General features: G+C 56.7%; 4 protein-coding genes across 5 annotated transcripts in view; all 4 read left to right on the forward strand.

The window, feature by feature from the left end:
- The window catches only part of EEIG1 (estrogen-induced osteoclastogenesis regulator 1), a 33,395-nt gene extending 30,941 nt beyond the window's left edge, over window positions 1–2,454 (forward strand). The window contains exons 11-12 of the mRNA XM_066332632.1: window positions 242–311; window positions 1,199–2,454. Of these exons, the coding sequence (XP_066188729.1) occupies window positions 242–311; window positions 1,199–1,244 (116 nt within the window). The 3' untranslated portion in view covers window positions 1,245–2,454. The remainder of the gene's footprint in view (window positions 1–241; window positions 312–1,198) is intronic.
- Window positions 2,455–7,533: 5,079 nt separating this feature from the next.
- Window positions 7,534–9,949, forward strand: DPM2 (dolichyl-phosphate mannosyltransferase subunit 2, regulatory). The gene is made up of 4 exons (XM_066332625.1): window positions 7,534–7,595; window positions 8,000–8,089; window positions 9,184–9,286; window positions 9,566–9,949. Exons 1-4 carry the CDS (start codon window positions 7,593–7,595, stop codon window positions 9,622–9,624), a joined length of 255 nt encoding a protein of 84 aa, XP_066188722.1. The 5' UTR covers window positions 7,534–7,592; the 3' UTR covers window positions 9,625–9,949.
- A 1,576-nt stretch (window positions 9,950–11,525) lies between these two features.
- ST6GALNAC4 (ST6 N-acetylgalactosaminide alpha-2,6-sialyltransferase 4) lies at window positions 11,526–14,455 on the forward strand. 2 transcript variants are annotated; one of them, XM_066332627.1, is made up of 6 exons: window positions 11,526–11,643; window positions 11,927–12,003; window positions 12,307–12,477; window positions 12,621–13,033; window positions 13,166–13,273; window positions 13,664–14,455. In XM_066332627.1, the coding sequence occupies exons 2-6, from the start codon at window positions 11,992–11,994 to the stop codon at window positions 13,851–13,853; spliced, it is 894 nt and encodes a 297-aa protein (XP_066188724.1). In that variant the 5' UTR covers window positions 11,526–11,643; window positions 11,927–11,991; the 3' UTR covers window positions 13,854–14,455. The 2 variants fall into 2 exon arrangements, with proteins under 2 accessions (XP_066188724.1, XP_066188723.1); XM_066332626.1 differs by lacking the exon at window positions 11,927–12,003 and having other exon boundaries at window positions 11,561–11,643.
- A 1,046-nt stretch (window positions 14,456–15,501) lies between these two features.
- Window positions 15,502–18,280, forward strand: ST6GALNAC6 (ST6 N-acetylgalactosaminide alpha-2,6-sialyltransferase 6). The gene is made up of 7 exons (XM_066332634.1): window positions 15,502–15,632; window positions 15,855–15,969; window positions 16,625–16,689; window positions 16,821–17,000; window positions 17,165–17,562; window positions 17,753–17,860; window positions 17,941–18,280. The coding sequence occupies exons 3-7, from the start codon at window positions 16,675–16,677 to the stop codon at window positions 18,128–18,130; spliced, it is 891 nt and encodes a 296-aa protein (XP_066188731.1). The 5' UTR covers window positions 15,502–15,632; window positions 15,855–15,969; window positions 16,625–16,674; the 3' UTR covers window positions 18,131–18,280.
- The last annotated feature ends 1,583 nt before the right edge of the window (window positions 18,281–19,863 follow it).

Genomic DNA, 19,863 nt, shown 5'->3' on the forward strand with positions numbered 1-19,863 from the left:
GGCAGCTGGAGAAGTATGACTGAATTAATTTCTCTGCCTTTATTCTTCCAAAGCTTTATATTGTGAAGGCTCCCTTTTGGAGCAAGGGAAGGAGTTCCCAGGGGCCCAGTGACTGTGGGAACACCACCAGAAAGTGTGTATGTGCATCTGCTGAGACACACTGGTTCTGTGCTGGGAGGGGAGTTCCTGGCAGCCTCGGTAGTTCTGGATTTTGATGTCTGTCTTCCTTTTCTGTCTGCAGACAGTAACCTGAGGTTGTTTGTGAGCAGAGACGGGACAACTACGCTGAGCGGTATTCAGCTGGGAAACAGGTAGGTTTCCTAAAAGGCTGGCAAACAGAAGGGCTCCAGAGAGATTAGTGGGCTCTGTACCTAGGAAACTTCGGCTTTTTGCTACAGGAGAGCTGTCTAAGCATCATGTGCTACATCGTGGCTTTATTCCTACGTTAGCAGCCCTGGGATCCCTTTGGTGGCAGGCTACAGTTGCATTATAGTATGAATGCAGTTCTCAGCAGGAGCTCAGAGGGATAATGGGATCCTGGTGGTTAGACCCAGGAACAGAAGTGAGGAGTGAGAGGACAAAATGGTAGAGGCTGGTTCCCGTTTGTTCCTGAAGGAGGAGCTTTGCCTCCTGCTGGCCTGAAGCAAAACTGCGGCAGAGCAGGGTTTATTGTCCCTTTTCCCTGCCTCTTATTGTCCCTTCTCCCTGCCTCTTCCATAATCATCGAGGGCTTCTTCTCTCATGAAAGCCTTCTGAAGCAATAAAACTTTTTCTTGCTACTATAGCTTTTAGTACAGCTCTTGGCCAGTTGCGTTTGAGGCTTTATTGCGTCTTTTCAGTTAAATTAAGAAGAGTGTTAATGGTAATACAAAGATATATCAAGTTGGTAACAAAACCAGGAGCGCAACAAAGCCAGGCACGCCTGCTCTTTGTTCTGGATAGGATACTCCCCCTTTGCTGTGTCCTGTAAAAGCGTTCATGTGTCACACCCAGCTCTCTCCAGTGCTGTTGCTGACTTGCCACCTCTTTGTCCCCTCAGTATTCCAAGGACTGACTTCCCACAAGGCTGATTTGTTACTGGCAGTGGTTTGTGGGGGTTTTGAAGTGACATTTAAGAGTGGAGAGCTCTGAATCAGAACTTGGTTGCTCAAAATGACTGTGGAAAATAACCAACCCCTCTCCCCCTCTGCCTCCCCAGGGTCTCATCTGGAGTTTACGAGCCAGTGGTGATTGAAACCCACTAAATGTGAAGAACAGGGTAGAGTTGTTGGACACAGGTCCCCTACCCAGTCCGCTGCCACATGGATGCCAACCTTTACCTCTCTTCATGCAGCATTCCAGAAGGGATTTCTCCATGCCCCTCCCCATATGTTTGCACTGCAGAACTACTCCGAGACCACTCCAGAACATGCACTTTCCCTGCATTGGCATTGTCCTTCTCTGCTTCTTGGTCCTTCCAGTGCATGCATTCCTCCTGTTCCTGCTCAGACAGAAGGTGTCTGTGGGGCTTATCCTTGGGCTAGTCCCAGAGGATGTTGCTCATTTGCATCCCTCATTCCACCCATTCACTTGCAGCACGGGACTTCTCAGTTTCTGTCTCCCCAAAACGTTGGGTTATACCACTGTGAACTCTTCAAACCACTGGGGATGGGGGACACCAGTCTAACCAAACCCAGAGCTGCTTGTTGGGGACACGGTGACATGGCCACTTGCAGGATGCTTTATTCCATTGACTCTGCAAGGGAACATCACCTCCCAAGGCAATGGTTTTACTGAGCAAGGTATGCTGTGGTGTACACTTCACCTTCCTATCTTCACATCCCCAGATAACATCTTCTCATAGGAAATACTTCCCAAAAGTGCATTTCAGAAAACTACCGCAATCCAGCTGGGAGTTGGTGAACAGTTAAATGTGAGTGCTTGTCACACCACTGACTGCAGCAGCCCTTCCACTGCTGGGCATGGAAGGGGATGTTCATCAACTAGCATTAGCAGGAGCACTTTAGAGGTTACAGATTTTACCTGGAGGAGGCTTCTACTCATTATTCCAGGAATATAATCTGTGTTTGCTGGACTGTTTCAGCAAATAGTCCTGTTGGAGCTTGGAATACAAAGCCTCTTTTTTTTTCTTCTTGTCTTCACTGGCTCAGGAAGGGAACTGCCCTTCTTGGACTGTGAAAAGGATCTCATCTGACAGCCCTTCCCTGGGCCAGAGCTGGATGCAGTTGACTGCAGTGGTCTGTCTGTTGTGGTGGTGATGTCAATTGCCTCTCTTGGCCTGGGCCAGTAAGGGATTTGGTGTTGCTTGGCCTTTCTTGCCTTCTCCGCAGAGATCGGTGCTTGAGCTGATTCCTTCTGGGGCTGGGGAGAAGCTACTGTCTCTGCCTTCAAGGGTAGAATGGGTGTTTGCTGCTGCATTAACCACAGCAGCTCTTCTGACCTGCTTTGTGGTGAGTGAACTCTTCTGACAAGGCTTCAAACTGTTCTCTGGTTGATCTTTCAATTGCTCTTCTTTGAGTTTGGTTTCTGCAGTTGTTTGACACTTCTCCTTGCAGTGTGTGGCAGAGATGTCAATCCCTTTCAGCTCTCACTTGGAGATTCTCCTGGCAGCTGAATTGCCAGCCAGGATCTGGGCAGCCCCTGGCTGTGGGCCAGCAGCAGGCTGTGCTTGCAGCAGCCCTCCCTGTACAGAGCCCCTCAGCTGATAAGCTATTTCTGTGTAGTGCCCATTCCTCTTTTGCCAGTGTTCTGTGGTAGCACTCAACAGCCATGCCCTCCGAGTAATTCCATACTCCAAGACCTGGCTCCCCTCTGACACTCGTGTGTGTGTGTGTGTGTGTACAGGCACACACTCGTTCTGTTCAGCAAGGAAAGACTTGTAAGTGATCACATTCAAATTATTAGTCATTGTAAAGCCTCTGTTAAAGGAGATAAAAAAAGGATTAACTGTGATCTCTTTGGCCAGAATGCATGCAGATGAGCTACTGGAAAAGGAAATCTGGCAAAATGAGAAACAAGGAATGAAAGGGCTTTGATTTAGCTTTTTTTTTTTTTTTTTTTTTTTTTTTTTACCCTTCTAGCTAAGGATGCTGCATGAGGAGGGTGCTCAGCAGTGTGGTAAAACTATACAGTTGCTTACTCTGTTTTGATGGTTTCTCTCTTAGAGTCAAGAGGTTGCTTTCTGTGTTTGAACAGACCACATACAGGATATGCATCTTTTCCACCCTTTCCCTTCAAAGGGAAATAAATTTGAAATAGGGTAAAAAGGGGATACAGACAACACCTTGATTTGGTTTAATGTAGGGGAAAAATGTTGGATCTTTTGAGACTGTCTAGAACAAAAGCTCTTTCACATTTTTACACTTGCTAGGTTTGTTTAATGGTGATCTTTTCTTCATTCAGCCTGGACAGGTTTGGCACTCCCTTGCAGGCTGCTGAGCATCCTGCCCTGTTCCTGGGGTGCCAGTGTCTGCAGGAAGGAGAGAACTGTTTGCATTTCTCTCTCTCTGGGCCATTGCCAGAAAGCCAGGCCTGGCCTGACTGTCTGCTCAGGTCAGGGTGAGGGCAGGAGGCTCAGACAGCAGTGGCTGTTCTGCCCTGTCTGTGGATGGCCGTGCAGAGCCGAGGGTCTGGCTGCTCCCCAGGGGCCAACAAAGCCCCTCAGGAAATCAGATCCAACCAGGACTTGAAAGGAGCAAGCATAAGCCAGGAAAGAGGCCAAAACCCAGTTCACTTCTGCTGCCTTGCTTCTGTTCCCATGGAAAACAATGGCAGTCACTGTCAGAGCAGTTGGGATCCCAGGGCATTCTTCTGGCCTCCACTGGCAAGAGTCGGCTGCTCCGAGGCACTGGCAGCTCGGCATGTCACGGAATCAGTGGGACAGAGGGAGGAATATCTTCCCAGCAAAGCAAGAGATGTAGTTGAGCTTTTGAGAGCACTGGTCTCTCCTTCCCAGGCTGGCAGAGACCTAACCTGCTCCATCACATCACTGTGGCCAACCTGGGCACGTCTTTGGCTTCTCTTCCAATGGCTTGGCACATCACTGGTTGCATTTCTGGTTACTGTGTCTCATAGGGTATTTCTTCCTTGTCTCCACGTTAGTGCCTCCACAGATCCTGGTCTTTGTGTGGCTTTAGCTCTCCTGTCCCTAGTTTTGAGTGAGTTAGTAGTCCTAGTCATCCAGCCTTGTACAGCACAGCTGGGGCTGGGGCACCTGGAGCAGACCTGGAGGGAGGAAGGAGCAGTCTGTTCCTATTTGTAGAACCCATGCAGAGCACAAGCAATGCCCGGCAGTCCCCAGGCAGCCATGGGCACCCGAGGTGGTGGCTGTGGAGTCACTTGTCCCACATACTCACCACTGCCTCAGGAAGCTGCATCTCATGAGCACTTTTTTCCTTGTGGCATCGCTGCCGCCTATTCCTCGTTGGACTTTGAACATTTAAGAAGTGAATCAGTTTCCAGACCCAAACCGCTGGCTAGTTTCCTTTGGGTTTTTCTTTTTTTGTTGTGAAGTTTATGGAATTTCTTTTTTATACAAAACCAGCAGGCTGGTGGTTTTTGACTGCATTATTGTTTCATTGATATTTTATTTCAGGGGGGGCTTAGGGGGGAATGTTCTTCCCCACATTGTTCCCCTTCTCAGGGGATTCAGAGGTGGCTTAAACAAGTAAAAGGACCTTATTGGCAAGACTCTGCATCCCCTGGGTCTCTGATGCTGATGAGCAGGGCTGCTCACGCCTGGCTGGCCCCAAAGAGCAGAGCTGGTTCTCTGCTTCAGTCTTGGGATCAGGCAAAACGTGTGAGCTCTGCTCCTGGGTTCTAGACCTTTAGTTGGTGGAAGCACATTGCAAAGCATTAGGAAGTTCAGTGTAACTTTTTTACTAACTTTTTTCTTTTTTTAAAACCAATTTAAAACTGAGTGTCCAAAATAATAGGCTTAGTCATTACTTGGTGAAGGAGATGGATTTCAGTTGGAAATTGTGATGGGAAAAGGGGGAGAAGGATGTTGCTCCCTCATCATCTTTTGTATGGTCAGCACTTTAATTGGGGGCCTCATGCTGTCCTGACTCTTGGAGTGATGGGCAGCAGACGTGTGATTTCTCCCCCCCTCATTGCCACATCACTTTGCCCCCTGCAAAAAGTTTAACAAGCCCTTTTAAACATTTGCTTCAGTTTTTAGAGGGTTCCAAACCAGGTGGAGGCCTGAAAAAAAAAATAGTATTTCATTCTCATACAAATAGGAGGGGTTGACTTTTTATTTATTTTGTCATTGCCGTTTCTTTTTAAGCGGGTGGCAGCGCAGCTGGTCTCTGCACTGCTGCCAGGAACCTCTGGGAAAACCTCACTCCAGGTACGCTAGAGCACCACAGTTAAACCCCTCCTGGCGAGGGGCTCCCCCTCCCCTCCTCGCTGCCTTACCCAGGGGCTGCAGACCCCTCTCCACCCCTCCTGCCCCAGCCCTGCTGCCCCACCTGGTCTCTAGCTGAGTTCTTGCTCCGGTGACTGAGCCCTTTGGACAAGGTCAGTCCCCAGGGACAAGCTTCTACAAACTCTGCCTGGTCGCAGGTGTTTTTGTCCTTGAAAAGCCACTTCCTCGCTGTGGGAGGGATTGATGAATGCAAAATTCCCCCCTCACTTCCCCCCCTAAGAGCTGTGTCCATTAGCCCCCACCCTGCGCCCTCCGATCCCGCTGCCTCCAGAGTGCCTCTGCCCCGCCGGGAGGCAGCGGGCATGGAAACCTGGGAAAAAGAAAGGAATTTGGATGAAGCTCTGAGCGAGGGATGTGGCTGAGCCTGGTAACTTGCCTCAAACACATGGAATAACGGTAGAGCGCGTATTTTTGTGGGGGGAGGGAGGGGAAGGGGAAATCATGTTTTATTTTCTTGAAAGCGAACTGAGCTTGGTGACCTTCGGCTGAGGCGCACTCGATTTGTATCAGATTCTATAGAGAGATGGCTGATATTTTTGGAAAGGGAATGGGTCTATGCAAACTTCAAAAATTGCTTGAAAGATAGTTTAACATTTTTTTATTTTGAAAATCTAAAGATAAATCTAACTTTTGTCTTAAAGCAGAAGTGCGTTTAGAAAGAGAAGCTACTTCCACTGCTCTATTTTGATGATGATTCTTGGAAAGTTTGGGCTGGAGGGAATGACTATTTTTCACCATTTCTATCTTGCTCCTCTAGTTTTTTTGTTTCTTTTTCTAACGGAATGCTGTGCCGTCTTTGATTCAGCAGATCGTGTTTGTATTTTCTGTATCTGGTTCCTAATGTAGAGAAATAACAAATATATGAGGAAATCAATATAATGTCAAATGTTGTTATGGTTTGGGGGAAAAATAAAGGTTTTTTGGTACTTCACACTGATTCTTCTTGCTCTGTTTCTTCTTTTAAATATCTGCTATGGGGTGAGAAGGGCATGCTCAGGCCTAGAACAGTTTGACTTTGCCTTCTTGGATTGCTCTGGCATCTGGAAGTGGAGATCCCTGCCAGTCCTTCCCTGGAGCTGGAGAGGGCAGCTTGGCAGCACAGCACCTCTCCTGTGGAAGCAGCAGTCCCGGGAAAATGTGACACCTGCCTGAGTCGCTGGCAGTGTCCTGAGTTCTGTCCCATGTGTCCCAGCCTAGCTCCTGCTGGGGCTGCCTCACCAGCCTCACCTGGGGGATTGGGCCCACAGCCCAGCAGCGAATATCTCTGGATCCTCAGGGCTTGTGCCTGAGTAGCCCCTCGGCCACCACAGGCTCGCCACCCCCTTAATGGAGGGTGAGCCAAATTCAGTGCCCAGGTACTCATTGCTGATGCTTGACACGGCTGCAGGGGAATAGGAGCCCTGGGAGAAAGCAGCTTTTGCCTTTTCCTTCGGCTACACAAAGGTCAGTGCACCTTTGAGTCCTAAGCACGGTCTTCCCTTTCCCCTTGTTTCAGGAAGGGGAGGCAGCCGATTCTATCTCTGGTGTCTGTCCTTTGCCTAGTTGGTCTCGCTTGTTCCTTTCCTCCCGCTGCCCCCGGGCGTGCTGGGAGGAACGGCTGGGGCTAGTATGACAGTGTCCCGGGGGCTGGAGCTGGTGTCAGGATCCGTCACTACCAAAGGTCCCGGGCACCGATGGTAGATACAAGCGGAGCACCCTGTTCACAGGCAACGGCACTGGAGCAGGCGCTCCGAGCTGTAACAACGCTCTCAGACCTGCGGGTCAGACAAGCGCTGCTCTCCCGCGTTCCCCCCGTGCCGTTCCCACCGTCTTCCGGCCCCGATCCCGCACGCAGTTCCCGATCCCGCACGCAGTTCCCGATCCCGCACGCTGTTCCCGATCCCGCACGCAGTTCCCGATCCCGCACGCAGTTCCCGATCCCGCACGCTGTTCCCGATCCCGCACGCAGTTCCCGATCCCGCACGCAGGTCCCGGTCCCGCACCGTTCCCGCCTCTCCGGGCGTTTCGCGGCTCCGGGAGGTGACGGAGCTCAAGCCCCGCCCAGCGCCGCTCGCCCCGCCCAGCGCCGCCGATTGGCCGCTACCGGGGGCGGGCTTGGCGGACCGCTCGCTGATTGGAGGATGCGCCGGAAAGGCGTGGCCGGCGGGGAGGAGGCCGGGGCGCCATGGTGAGTGAGGGCCCGGCCCGGAGCGGGACGCTGTGACGGGGACAGGGAGGGTCGCTGCTCGGCCCGGTAGCTCGGGGGGCTGGGGCTGAATCGCGGCCCCGAGCCCTCACGAGGCTCCCTGGCCGCCGCCGCTGCGGAGAGACCGGGCCCGGCCGGCCGGGTCGGTCCTTGGAATGCGGTGTATGAACTGGCTCAGGGAGCTGCCTGCGGCAGGGCCCGGCAGCCCGCCGTGGATAATCCCGCCGGAGTGTCTCATCCACGCGGTGCCCCAGCCCCGGGTTTTGCCGTTCCCCGGTGTGCCGGCCCCGCACAGCGCGGTCACGTAACCAGCAGCAGGTGCCTTGAGCCGCTCCTGCACAGGCGCTGTCCCGGGGATCCCGCTCTGACTGTCTCTCCCTTTGCAGGCCACAGCGACGGACCAGCTGGTTGGGTTTGGCTTGGTCGCCTTCAGCCTCGTCCTCTTTGTTTACTACACCCTCTGGATCATCGTACTGGTACGGGGCTCCTCTGGCCAATATAATCCCAGTCGCTCCATACTCACGTGTTTCCCTGGCATTTGTTCAGGCAATAATGTGTCTGTGTGCCCATAGGACTCTTACCTTCTGGGTTAAAAATTTCAGGGCAGATCTTCCTCTGTGAGCTGGCACAGTCCTTGTCCCATCTGGGTGTTCCTGGCCTTGCCTGGGCAAGACCAAACATTGATCATAGTGCCCACCTGCTCTTCCAAGATGGGCTGACCCAACTAGGGCTGGATAATCCATTGGGAAGAGCTGAAGCCTGGGCCTGATGGAGGTGTGGTCATCAATGTCCACATTTGCATCCCCCAGATTCCTGGTTCTAGTGGAGATGACAGAGTGAAACATAGAAAGAGTTAACAAATCTGAAGCCTGGTAGGGAGGACAAGAGTTTAAGGAATGCAGAGCTCTGGAAAAGTGGTTGTGAGGCTGCCCATTTCTGGGGACACATCAGCTGAGGTCAGAAGTGATTTTCTCCCTGGAAAGAAACCTTCCCACAAGCTTTCCAGGTGCAAGAGGCCAGGTTCAGCCTTGGGCTAATGTCTGAACTCCCACCAGCTTCCTCTCCAACTCCAAGGGTTTTGAATTCTCCTCTTGCCTCTGCTCACTCTGCTGCCTGATCCACGTCTGTGCTCCCAGCATTCCCAGAGCTGTAGGAGTATTCTCTGCTGTGTGGGAATCCTCACACTGCTCCCTAGTGTCCAGAGCCTTCCAGTGGCCTCTGCAGAGGGATCCTGCTGGGATAACCACGGAGCAGAGCTGGTGTCAGCTGCTCCCTTGTGCAGGGCAGAGAGACAGGCATTTGCTGTATTCTGCGCCAGCAGCTCTGCCCACCCCAAGCCCCCGGGGCTGTGGGACTCTCTGCCAGCCCCACAGCCACCCCTCACTGTCTACTGAACACCAAACCCTTCACTGCCCACCCACTCTTCTCTTGGTCTCTGTGGCCAAGCCACATGCTGGGCACCCTTTTTTTAGCCATCTCACACCAGATATTTCCATGCTTCTCCCGAAACCTCGAGGCTGCACCTCGAGGTGTTGTGCCCACCTGCTGACACCCCTCTCTGTCCCTGCAGCCCTTCATCGACAGCGACCATGGGATCCACCAGTATTTCCTGCCTCGGGAATACGCAGTCATCATCCCTGTGGCAGCAGGGCTGCTGCTGCTGCTATTTATAGGTGAGTTATTTCTGTTGCTCTAATTAGAAACTTCTAAATTAGGAAGAGAGAAGAATGTTGCTAGGGGTTTAGCTAATGTGTGACACTCATGACGCTCTCTGTGGTTACTGTTGCAGCTTAGCCTGGCGCAGGGACTTGGGGCTGTGTTTCTGTGTGAGACCCTGGACAGCAGAATTTTTGTGCTGTCTCTGCTGAGATTCTGTTTGTCATCACCAGGTGTTGTAGAAATGCCTGGAATTAAAAGTTTCCTACCTGAATCTGTTCTCTCTCTTATGGCAGGTGTTTTTATAATGTTCGTCATGTGGAAGAGCAGGAAACATGCCAAGAAATCAGACTGAAGGCCCAGCTGAGGAGATGAGGAGGTGCCCAAGCTGCAGCATCACAGCCAGGGAAAGACTTTTTCTGCAGCTCCAGGCAGACATCTCCAAGGTGCCCAGCAATGAGCTGCTCCTACGTTCCCTTCTGCAGAGACTAAATCTGTAGTTTACAATTAACTGACCAAAGAGAAGCAGGATTCATCCAAGACTCATCAAGTGAGGGACCAGAGCCCCTGCTCCCCAGCTGGGGCTGCCTTGCCCACTCTCCAGGCACTCCTTCCCCTCAGCTCTGGTTCTGCCCAGTAGTTTGTTCCTTCTGGGAATTTTATTTAAAAGTTTACCTACAGTTTGTGAGTTTTTTTTTATTTTATTCAAGTCTGAGAGGAGAGAAATGAGAGTTTGGGCTTGGAAAGGACATGTTTGCCTTCTCTATTTGCTTGTGGAAGGGCTAATCACAGTGCTGGGGCCTCTTTCCTTTCTGAAGAGGGGTCCCCATGAGGCTGGGTGTGCAGAAGGTGCAGGGACAGTGCTGCCCTCCGTGTCACACCCAGCTGTGAGGGAGGTGAGAAGATGTCCTGGATCACAAGGAAGTGTTGGGTGTGGTTCCCATCACAGCTCTCAGTCCTGGCTGGATTCCTGCCCTGAACAAGGCTCCGTGTGCCAGCCAGGCTGAGGCTGAGCAGGCAGGTGTGGTGGCAGTGTCCTTCCCCCATGGGGTTTCTCCTGGCAGCAGCTGCTGTCCTGGCAGCTCCCCTGGACCACAGTGAGCAGGTTCACCCTCAATAAAGGTCTGCAAGGTCTCACTCCCTGTCCTCTGCCCATGCCAAGGGGTGCCACAAGCCTGCCAGGGTGGGTGGAACTAGCATGGCCCTGGCAGTGCATGGTGTCCTGCTGGTGAGGTCAGGCAGGGAGGCATCAGAGAGAACCTGGCCCAACTTCGTGCTCATTCTGCCATGCTTGGAGCTGCCTGTAGCCTGCCTGGCAAGGGCAGATTTGGGGTACTCTAACCCTTCTGGCATGTACTGTAAAATTCCTGCCAGCAGCATGGTCCACGGTATCCCATCCTGCCTGGGGGTGATGCTGGTGGCTTGGGACACCCCGAGGGCCACAGCTGAACCTGGCTGCAGGAGCCAGGTGAGGTTCTGGCTGGAGGTTGTTTCCAGCTCTTGCAGAGGCTGCCAGGCCATGCTGAGCTGTTGAACCCCTTGCTGCCCTTCCCTGCCCCTCACCTGCTGGCCGGGGCTCAGCCACCCCCACAAGGGTGGTTTTGGGCTGGGGCAGAAGGAAGCAAAGGGCAGAAGAATCGGTGGTGACTGAGCAGCTGCAGGTGTGAGCTCCCCCTCGGCCTTGCTTCCTGTGCAGGAGCCCAGTGGTGTCCCTGTCACTTCCTCAGCTTCCAGGCCTGTTCAGGACACTGTCGGGGATTGGTTTCAAGGTTACATCTCGTGTTTCTTTACCAATGGGAGAAATCCAATGCCTCACGCTGAACAACAGCAGCTCTCTTTGGGGACACTTCCCGTGGGAGCTCTGTGCCTTGACCCTGGCAGGAGGGGCTGCAGGTGATGGGCGACCCCCTAGGGCCATTGGATTGGGGTCTGGGGTACCGAGGGTCTCACCTGCCCTGGATCCTTGTGGTGTCCTTGGGCTCATCGGGAGACGGAGGCGAGAGAGCCCAGGGGGCAGAGGGGCTGCAGGAGCCCCCGAGCGGGAGGGGGAGCCTGAGAGGGGCAGAGCAAGAGGAGGGAAGAGCCACGGGGTCGCTACCGAGGCACACGGTAGGGAGAGAGTCGGGGATCGGGACACACGAGATGGGTGCCGGGGTCTGTCCCGGTGCGCCGGGTACGAGCCCACGGACACGGGTAGGCGCGGCCCCGGAGGAGGCGCGGGGTGGAGCGGAGGGCGGTCGGGGGCGGTTCCGGCGCCGGTTCCGGTGCCGGTTTCGGGCCGTGCCCGCTCGGCTGCGCCCCGCCGCGGCCCGCCAACCCCACTCCGGGCGGGATGCGGGACCCGCCGGTGGCGGCGCTGGGGGCTCCTGGCTCGGTAAGTGGGGCCGGCACCGGGAAGCGGGGACGCCGCGCCGGGGGAACACCCCGGCCCCGACTCCTGCCCGGCGGGACCGCACCCGCGGAGGCACGGGGGGGGACGGGACACGGAGCGGGGAGCTGGACACGTGGGGGAATGAGGGTGCGTGGGGGAATCCCGGTAATGGCCTCGGGGATTCCCGGCACGAGGCGCGGGATGAGCCCCGGGCGTTGGGAGACCGGGGGAATCCCGCTGGGCGGCCTCGCCCCGGGTGCCGCCGCTGAGTCCGCTCCGCTTGCAGGGTGCGGGCCCCCGCCCTCCCGGTGACCCCCGGCCCCCGCCCGGTGATTCGCCGGACCCCCGAGGATGAAGACGCTGGTGAGTACCCGCTAGGGCAGGGGGCGAGGGGCCTCGCCACCATCGGGGGGTCGCTCGCCGTAAAAGTGGTGCTGCAGGGGGCTGAGCCCGGCTGCTGCCGGTGCCCGCGGGCGGCACGGAGCCCGTGGGGCGTGCGGCCATCGCCGCTTCGGGCGGTGAGCCGGGCACCCCGCGCCACTCTCCACAACACACCTCAACACCCTCCGAGCGACAGCACCCTCCATGGCCACGGGGCCACCGGCATCCGGCGCGGGGCCGGTGCACGTGGACAGGCCCGGAGAACTGCCCCCGCTCTGCTTCTAGGTCCGGCTCTTCCTGACGCTGGTGTGCGCCGTGGTGGCGGCGGTGGTGTACATCCTGCTGTGCTACCACGCCCGCGTCCAGCCCTGCTGCCAGGCCCCGGGGCTGCGGGACAGCCCCAGCACGTCCAGCGTCCGCAGCTTCCAGGGGTACAGCCGCGTTCCCGACGGGAAGGTGCGTGGGGACGGGGCGGTGCTGGGGCAGCTCGGCCCACCCGTGCCTCGGTGTTCCTGTCCTTTGGGAAGGGCAGGCACGGGCTGTGGTGTGTCCAGCTGCTGCGGGAGGGAAGGAGGAGCTGACGGTGCATCTCCCCACAGCCGCTGGAGCGAGCGCTGTGCCGCCGCTGCGCCATCGTCTCCAGCTCGGGCCAGATGCTGGGCTCGCAGCTGGGACAGGCCATCGACGGGCAGGAGTGTGTCCTGCGCATGAACCATGCCCCCACCACCGGCTACGAGCAGGACGTGGGGGCACGCAGCACCATCCGGGTGGTCTCACACACCAGCGTTCCGCTGCTGCTGGAGAACCAGCCCTACTTCTTCCAGCAGTCCCGAGAGACCCTCTACTTTATCTGGGGGCCAGCAAAGAAGATGAGCAGGGAGAAGATGGGCTCAACCTACCGGGCACTGCTCAAGGTGATGGAGAAGTACCCCCAGGTGCAGATGTACACACTGACCGAGGAGAAGATGACATACTGTGACGACGTCTTCCAGAACGAGACGGGGAAGAACAGGTACTGCTGGCTCCTGAGGAGCCCCATCAGGTCCCCCTGACATACCACCTGTCCCCCACATTGAGCACCCGTAGTGTGGATGGGCCAGCAACACAGAGCCACCCACTCCAGTGTGACCACAACTCTTTGCAGGATGAAATCCGGCTCCTTCCTGAGCACGGGCTGGTTCACCATGATCCTGGCCATGGAGCTGTGCGAGCAGATCTGTGTCTTTGGCATGGTCAGTGACAGCTACTGCAGGTGTGTGTCACAATGGGACACGAGATAAAGATGTTTGACTCCAGTCAGAAGGCAGTAGAAATCAGGAGGTTTTATTTACAGTTCATTCAGCCCTTTTATAACATGCTGTGCTAAGAAGGCACGTTATTGGTCCATAGGGCTGACACCTTACCCATTGACTAAGTAAAAGAAATAGCAAACAACACCTGTTGTTATGGGAAAGGAATACTGTTTACACAAGGTTATTTTGGGAAAAAGAAAACTGTTGAAAAGTTTCCCTTGGGAAGAGCTCAGCAATTCTCAGGCTACGAAAATATCGAGCCCACGGGTGTGGGGACGGGTGGCAGGGGCATGCATGAAGTGGTCCGGTGTCACCACAAGTCCCACACTCACCCTGTCCCCTCATGCCAGGGAAAAGAACCACTCCAGCGTGCCGTACCACTACTTTGAGAAGGGCCGACTGGACGAGTGCAAGATGTACCTGATGCACGAGCAAGCTCGTCGTGCTGGGCACCGCTTCATCACCGAGAAAGCCATCTTCTCCCGCTGGGCCAAGAGGAAAAACATTGTTTTCAACCACTCCTCCTGGGCAGGCAGGTAGTGTGCCAGCCATGGGGTGAGGCAGCAGGGCGGCTCTCATCCTGCAGCAACATGTCTCAACTCCACTGGTGCCACGGTTGGACACTTTTTGCAAAACCCTGGAGCAGGGAGTCTTCATCTCTGCAGCAGCAGTGCCTGTTTCCTCAGCTGGTAGATGGGCTGGGAACCCCCTGTTGGTACACAGGGGGCATGAGCTAGACCCATGCAGCCCCACCAGCTCCAATGCCTGCCTGGATGGACCCAGGGAGACCTGGTTTTCTGCTCTCTCTACTAGGAGGACTATTTAATGCAGGATTAGACAAACTGCTGGACTCCAGCAGGACATGGGGCAGAAATGCTCAGCCCCACCAGGGCCACAAACTAGTGCCTCTCACAGGGACAAAGCTGCACTGTAGTCCTTGCCCCACTTGTGCCCCCTGGACAGTGCTGGGTGTGGGGTGCAGGTAGCTGGATCCAGGCTCTGCCTTCTGCTGCCTGGCGCCTGCATCTGCTCACCTGGGAAGCCCTGGAACCACATGTGTCCTGGGGGCTCCAAGTTGCCTTGTCACAAGTGTCCTTGGATTCAGACCAAAGCAAATGTGGCCATTAAAACTGTTTTTAATTAAGTGGTGCCCCTTGCTGTGCCCTTTGCTGTGTGCCCCTTGTGGCTGCAGAACAGGACAGGGAGTGAGGGAGGGGAGATACTCAACAGCTCCTCACGCTGCTGGGCTATAAATAAGAGGGGGAGGTGACAAGGGGGTAGAGCTGATACTAAACTTGGAAGAGGGTGCTGAAAACAGTTGAGATTATTTGGGAACCAGCAGCTGCATCTATGCAGGATGGGTGCTAGGTCCGGGATGATCCTCAGTCTCACAGGGCTCAGTGCTGCCGGGCTGTCAGAGGGCACTGGCAGCTCCCATGTCCTTGGAGAGATGGGACATGCCCATGGGCATGTGGGTGGCCCTGAGCCCACAGCAGCCCTTTGAACATGTAAACGGATGCCACATGTTTTGGTGGATCTGGTGTCAGGGGAGCCAGGGCGAGAGGAGGGACAGAGGTGCTGGGGGTCAGTGAAGAGCGAGTGATCCAGGAACTGGAGGTGCTGCCAGGGCTGCTTCCTGCAGGGCAGTGCAGCAGAGGAGCCCGTGGAGCTCTTTGCCTGCTACCTCAGCTGCCACAGCCCTACGCAGGGCAAGGCATCACCAGCACAGCGGAGCCAGAATCCCTCTGGACAGGGGTCAGGGATGCAGGTCCCTGCCAGCGGTGGAGCCCTTTTCCTGCGCCACGAAACCCCCCCAGCGCGGGGCCCTAAGTGCCCGGCCAGCGCGGGGGTGACCTCGGCATCCCAGCAATGCGCTGCGCCGGCAGCGAGTCAGGCACGGCAGCTCCTGGTACAGCCGGACAGCGCTGCCCACCCCATCCCCGCTGCCCTCGGGGACCAGGGGATCAGTCCCGGCCTTTCCCGGCGGCTCTCCCATCCCGGGAGGGCGGCACTAGGACCCGGCGGTGCTCTCCCATCCCGGGAGGGCGGCACTAGGACCCGGCGGTGCTCGCCCATCCCGGGAGGGTGGCACTAGGACCCGGCCTGGGCGGCGGCAGCGGTATCAGTATCGGCAGCGGTATCAGTAACGGCACCGTTATCAATATCGGCAGCGGTATCGGGGCGCCCAGGCACGGCGGAGCGGTCGGTGCACGTCGCGCGTCCCCGCCGGGCCCGTTCAGCCGGGGCAGGGGCGGAAGGCGCCGTGGCCGGGCGGGGAGCGGCCCCTGCCCCCGCGGCCGGTGCGCGGGCGATGGAGGGGTAGGAAGGGTCCAGCTCCCTCCCGTGTCGCTTCCAGCGGCCGCTGCCAGGGGTGGGGACACGCTCCCCGGGGCGGGGGGACACTCGCGCGTAGGAGTGGCGGAGGTTCGCACCCGGGGCCGGGTGGGTTTTCCCTTCCCGGAGGGCCGGAGGGTTCGCATCCAGGGCTGGGGAACCCCCGGCGGAGGAAGGGGCTTTCTCTGAAGCAGGTTTTTCCCGCAGAGCGGCGGTGTGAGCTGCGGTCCCGGCCATGGCCGAGCCCGCTGGAGGGGCCGGGCAGCACCCGCCGCCCGCGGGGCGCAGGAGGTGACGGACTGCTCATGAGACCCCCCGCCAGGTAAGGCCGCGGGCTCCCGCCGTCAGGACCCCTGCGTGGGGCCACATGGCCCGAGAGGATGGAGGGAGCGAAATGGGGTCCGGGAGTGGGGGTCCCTCAGAGTCCCCAGCCTCTGCACGACGAAGCCCCCCAGCACCACGACACTCGGCCGTGGCCGGGGCTCCTCGGGCAGGCTGGTACCTTCTGGCACCACCAGCAGCCCTGAGAGCGTTTCGAGGTGTCAGCTCCCCCCAGGGGCTGATCTCAGGCTGTTGCATAATTTTCCTTGTGACAATTAGTAAAGAGGCTTCAATGGTTTTTAATTTCCACTTGCTTGGAGCGGTCCAGGAATGGCTGGGGCTCACTAACCAGGGCTCCCAAAACCAAACTAGGTCAGTCTGCTTTGAGTGGAAGTTAGAATGGGTTCCGGCTTAACATGCTTAACGTGGGGGGCCCTCAGGCACAAGTTGTGGCTGAGTTTGGCTCTTCCACACCCCGGAGTCTGCCCAGCCTCTGCCCACAGCATTTCTTTTCCCCTCATAAATTCCGGGGGGGTTGTTCTCCTCTTCAAAGGGGGACCTGGAGACTCGTCCTGTGTACACCTGATCCTGTACCCCCAGCAGCCCGGCAGCCTGAGGACCATGGGCCAGGCTGGGGGTGACCACATGCCTTGCAGGTGCTTGCGAGACGCCAGCGATCGCTGTGTGCTGAGGCCGGCACAGAGACATGAGTGGCAGCACGGTGAGTGCCAGAGGATCACCTCGGGGACCTCCTGGGGACAGCACACATCCTGCTGGAGATGCTGTGGGAGCGGGGTGGATGCTGACCCCCGTGGGGTGGGGGCACGGCTGATGCTTTCCCCCCGCCCGCAGAGCCAGCGCGCCGCCGCCCTGGGAGTCCTCTTTGCCCTGATCATGTTGCTGATCATCTACAGCTCTGGCAACGGGAATGAGGTCTTTCCCTACAGCCGCCTGCGGGGCAGAGCCCGCCGACCCCCCGACCTCAAGAAGTGGGGGGTGAAAAACGGGTACCTGCCTGTCTGCGGGAACAAGGTACGAGCTGGGCAGCAGCTGGGCCTCGGCGCTGACACAGGGGCTGTCCCTCTGCTGACATCCAGCCAAACTGTCCCCTCCCGAGGACAGTGGCTCCGCAGGGAACAGTACCCTGTCCATGGTGACACCAAAAGTCACCTGCTGACGGCGCTTGTCATCACCAGACCCTGACTGCCCGCTGCCACCAGTGCGCCATTGTCACCAGCTCCAGCCACCTCCTGGGCACCCACCTGGGCACGGTCATTGATGGAGCTGAGTGCACCATCCGCATGAACGATGCTCCCACCACAGGCTACAATGCTGATGTGGGCAACAAGACCAGCTTCCGTGTGGTGGCCCACTCCAGCCTCTACCGTGTCCTCAAGCGGCCCCAGGAGTTTGTCAACAGGACCCCAGAGACCATCTTCATCTTCTGGGGGCCACCCACCAAGATGCAGAAGAGCCTCCTGAAGATCATCCAGCGCGTCTGCGCCTCGTTCCCCAACATGACAGCTTACGTTGTCTCCCCGGGCCGCATGAAGAAGTTTGATGACCTGTTTCGGGGAGAGACAGGGAAGGACAGGTACCTCAGAGCCACCTCTTGTGCTGTGTCCCCCTTTCTCCAGGTTCTCAAGACAGAGCTGACTCTTGGAGCTGCTTCATGGGCTGCAACATTGAGCTGGGGTCCCCTGAGGCACGCTGGGGACACTGAGAGGGTCCATTACCCACATCACCTCACCCCTGTCATTCTTCCTGTTGTTTTCCCTCCCCAGGGAGAAGTCTCGCTCGTGGCTGAGCACTGGCTGGTTCACCATGGTGATCGCGGTGGAGCTGTGCGACGCCGTCCACGTCTATGGCATGGTGCCACCCAGCTACTGCGGGTAAGGAGACCCCCAGGCCCCCACCCCAGCGCCCTCACCCCTCCATGGGGCTTACCCAAATGTTTCTTTCCCCCCTGCAGCCACCACCCCCCACCCCGCCGCCTGCCCTACCACTACTACGAGCCAAAGGGCCCCGACGAGTGCACGACCTACATCCACAACGAGCGGAGCCGCAGGGGCAACCACCACCGCTTCATCACTGAGAAAAAGGTCTTTGCCAGCTGGGCTGGCCTCTACAACATCACCTTCTCCCACCCCAGCTGGACCTAGGGAGTGCTCCACACCTGCTGGGCAGATCCCTGGAGCTGGAATGGATGGAGGTTCCCCTGCATCCACCTGGGAGTGGTGGGAGCCAGGCATCAGGGTGCCACCAGCTGCCTCTCACAGGACACCTGCTGTTGTGCATTGCACTTGGGATGTGTTGGGTTTTGAGCTGGTTTTTGGGGGCCAGGTGGTGAATGTAAGATTTGGGGTGTCCCCGCTCCGTGTGCAGGATACTTGGGCATGATGTCCTGCCCCATCCTGGTCCATTGCGCATTGCAGCCCCTGTGAGCCTTTAAGGGGGTTCCAGGTGCCCTCGGCTCAGTTTTGGTTTGCACCATTTCTGGGGTCACCAGAGAGACTGTTTCCCCCAACTGTCTGGATGGGGAGACCCCCTGTTGGAGCTCAGCCCCCTCTGCCATCCCCAGCCCCTCATCCCAGTCCTCGGTCATCCTTCCCGCAGCAGAACCCCACAGTTTTTGGTGGGACCTCACAGGGGTGACATTGCCACCCTCCCTGTCCCAGCACCCCAAAAACACCAGCCCCTCCCAGCACCACTGCGCCCCACACTACCAAAACCTTTTCTAGCTGAAAGATGGGATTTTGAGGAGTTTTGGGGGGGTTTTGGCTTTTTTATTCCCTGCTTCTAATCCTGGGGTTTGTACTTTCATTTCCTGGACAAAGGAGTGAGCAGGGGCTGCTCATTGGTGGTAACAAAGAGCCGGCAGCTGCTTATAAACAATTTAAAAGTGGGCAGGTAGTGAGGGGCAGTGGCACCCTGTGGCTGGGACAGGACTTTGTTATTAATTTCTCAGCAGCAGAGAAGTTGATCTGGGGAAAACACCTAAATATGGCATGTTTGGGTGCTGAGCCTTGGCAGGAATCCATTCCTCCATTTCCCTCTGGCTGTGGCTGGGGTTTTGGGGGGCTTGGTGCTGGGGGAAGCAGTGGGGCACCCATGTTTTGTAATTGTTTGTACAGGAATAAATATTGCTGCAGTCTTTCGCCTTGAGCCTTGGCTCTGGACAGGTTTTTGAGGATGATGGCAGTGACCCCCAGCCCACAGCAGTGCTGTCCCTGGGCACTCAGGAGGGTGCAGCAAGGTGACCAGCATGTCCGGGTGGGATCCATGTCCAGTCCCTGGCTGACTCCAGCTCTGAAATACCTCCATCCACAGTGGCAGGTGGCAGCTGAGACCTCCCCAGCTTGTGTCACCCCCAGGCAGGTGCCCTGGGGTCACAGGGTCTCTGCAGCCACAGAGGAGGAGGAAGGGCACAAGTGAAGTGCAAGTGTTTGGAGGTCACAGTTGCTTGTCTCAAAGTCTGGTGCCACAGAAGGACTTTGCCATGAGATGGGCACAGAAGGGAGCAGCACGATGGCACTGGCTCTGGTCTGGCACATCCTGGGTGTCACATCCAGACAAGCTGTGGAGGGGCAACAGCTCATACACATATCACTGGTCAAACAGATCATCCTCAGTTATGGGGTAGGCAGCATCTGCAGCTCCTCTCCCTGCCGACTATGCCTGAGACTTCTGTGTAAATTAAGCCATGAAATTCAGAGGAATTTGAGGTAAGATAAACGTGGTACTATTGTCCGAGCATTATCTCAGATTAGGGGTGGTAAACAAAACCGGGAGAGAAGAATGTGTCACTGATAATGGGACACAGAATCCACAAAGAAAGCCAAGCCGGTAACTGTGGTGGATTGAAGAAGCTCCAGCTGGGTAAAAGGTAATTCTG

The sequence above is a fragment of the Sylvia atricapilla genome, chromosome 19 (genome assembly GCF_009819655.1).
Source record: "Sylvia atricapilla isolate bSylAtr1 chromosome 19, bSylAtr1.pri, whole genome shotgun sequence".
In the NCBI taxonomy this organism is placed as follows: Eukaryota; Metazoa; Chordata; class Aves; order Passeriformes; family Sylviidae; genus Sylvia; species Sylvia atricapilla.

Bases quoted from the DNA above. Each gene is read 5' to 3' on its own strand.
- DPM2 (XM_066332625.1), top strand. The intron at 8,090-9,183 runs GTACGGGGCTCC...CTGTCCCTGCAG, and splicing joins CCCTCTGGATCATCGTACTG to CCCTTCATCGACAGCGACCA. The intron at 9,287-9,565 runs GTGAGTTATTTC...CTCTTATGGCAG, and splicing joins GCTGCTGCTGCTATTTATAG to GTGTTTTTATAATGTTCGTC.
- ST6GALNAC6 (XM_066332634.1), top strand. The intron at 17,001-17,164 runs GTACGAGCTGGG...TGTCATCACCAG, and splicing joins TGCCTGTCTGCGGGAACAAG to ACCCTGACTGCCCGCTGCCA. The intron at 17,563-17,752 runs GTACCTCAGAGC...TTCCCTCCCCAG, and splicing joins GGAGAGACAGGGAAGGACAG to GGAGAAGTCTCGCTCGTGGC.
- ST6GALNAC4 (XM_066332626.1), top strand. From the start codon at position 11,602: ATGCGGGACCCGCCGGTGGCGGCGCTGGGGGCTCCTGGCTCG. The intron at 13,034-13,165 runs GTACTGCTGGCT...AACTCTTTGCAG, and splicing joins AACGAGACGGGGAAGAACAG to GATGAAATCCGGCTCCTTCC. The intron at 13,274-13,663 runs GTGTGTGTCACA...CCCTCATGCCAG, and splicing joins GTCAGTGACAGCTACTGCAG to GGAAAAGAACCACTCCAGCG.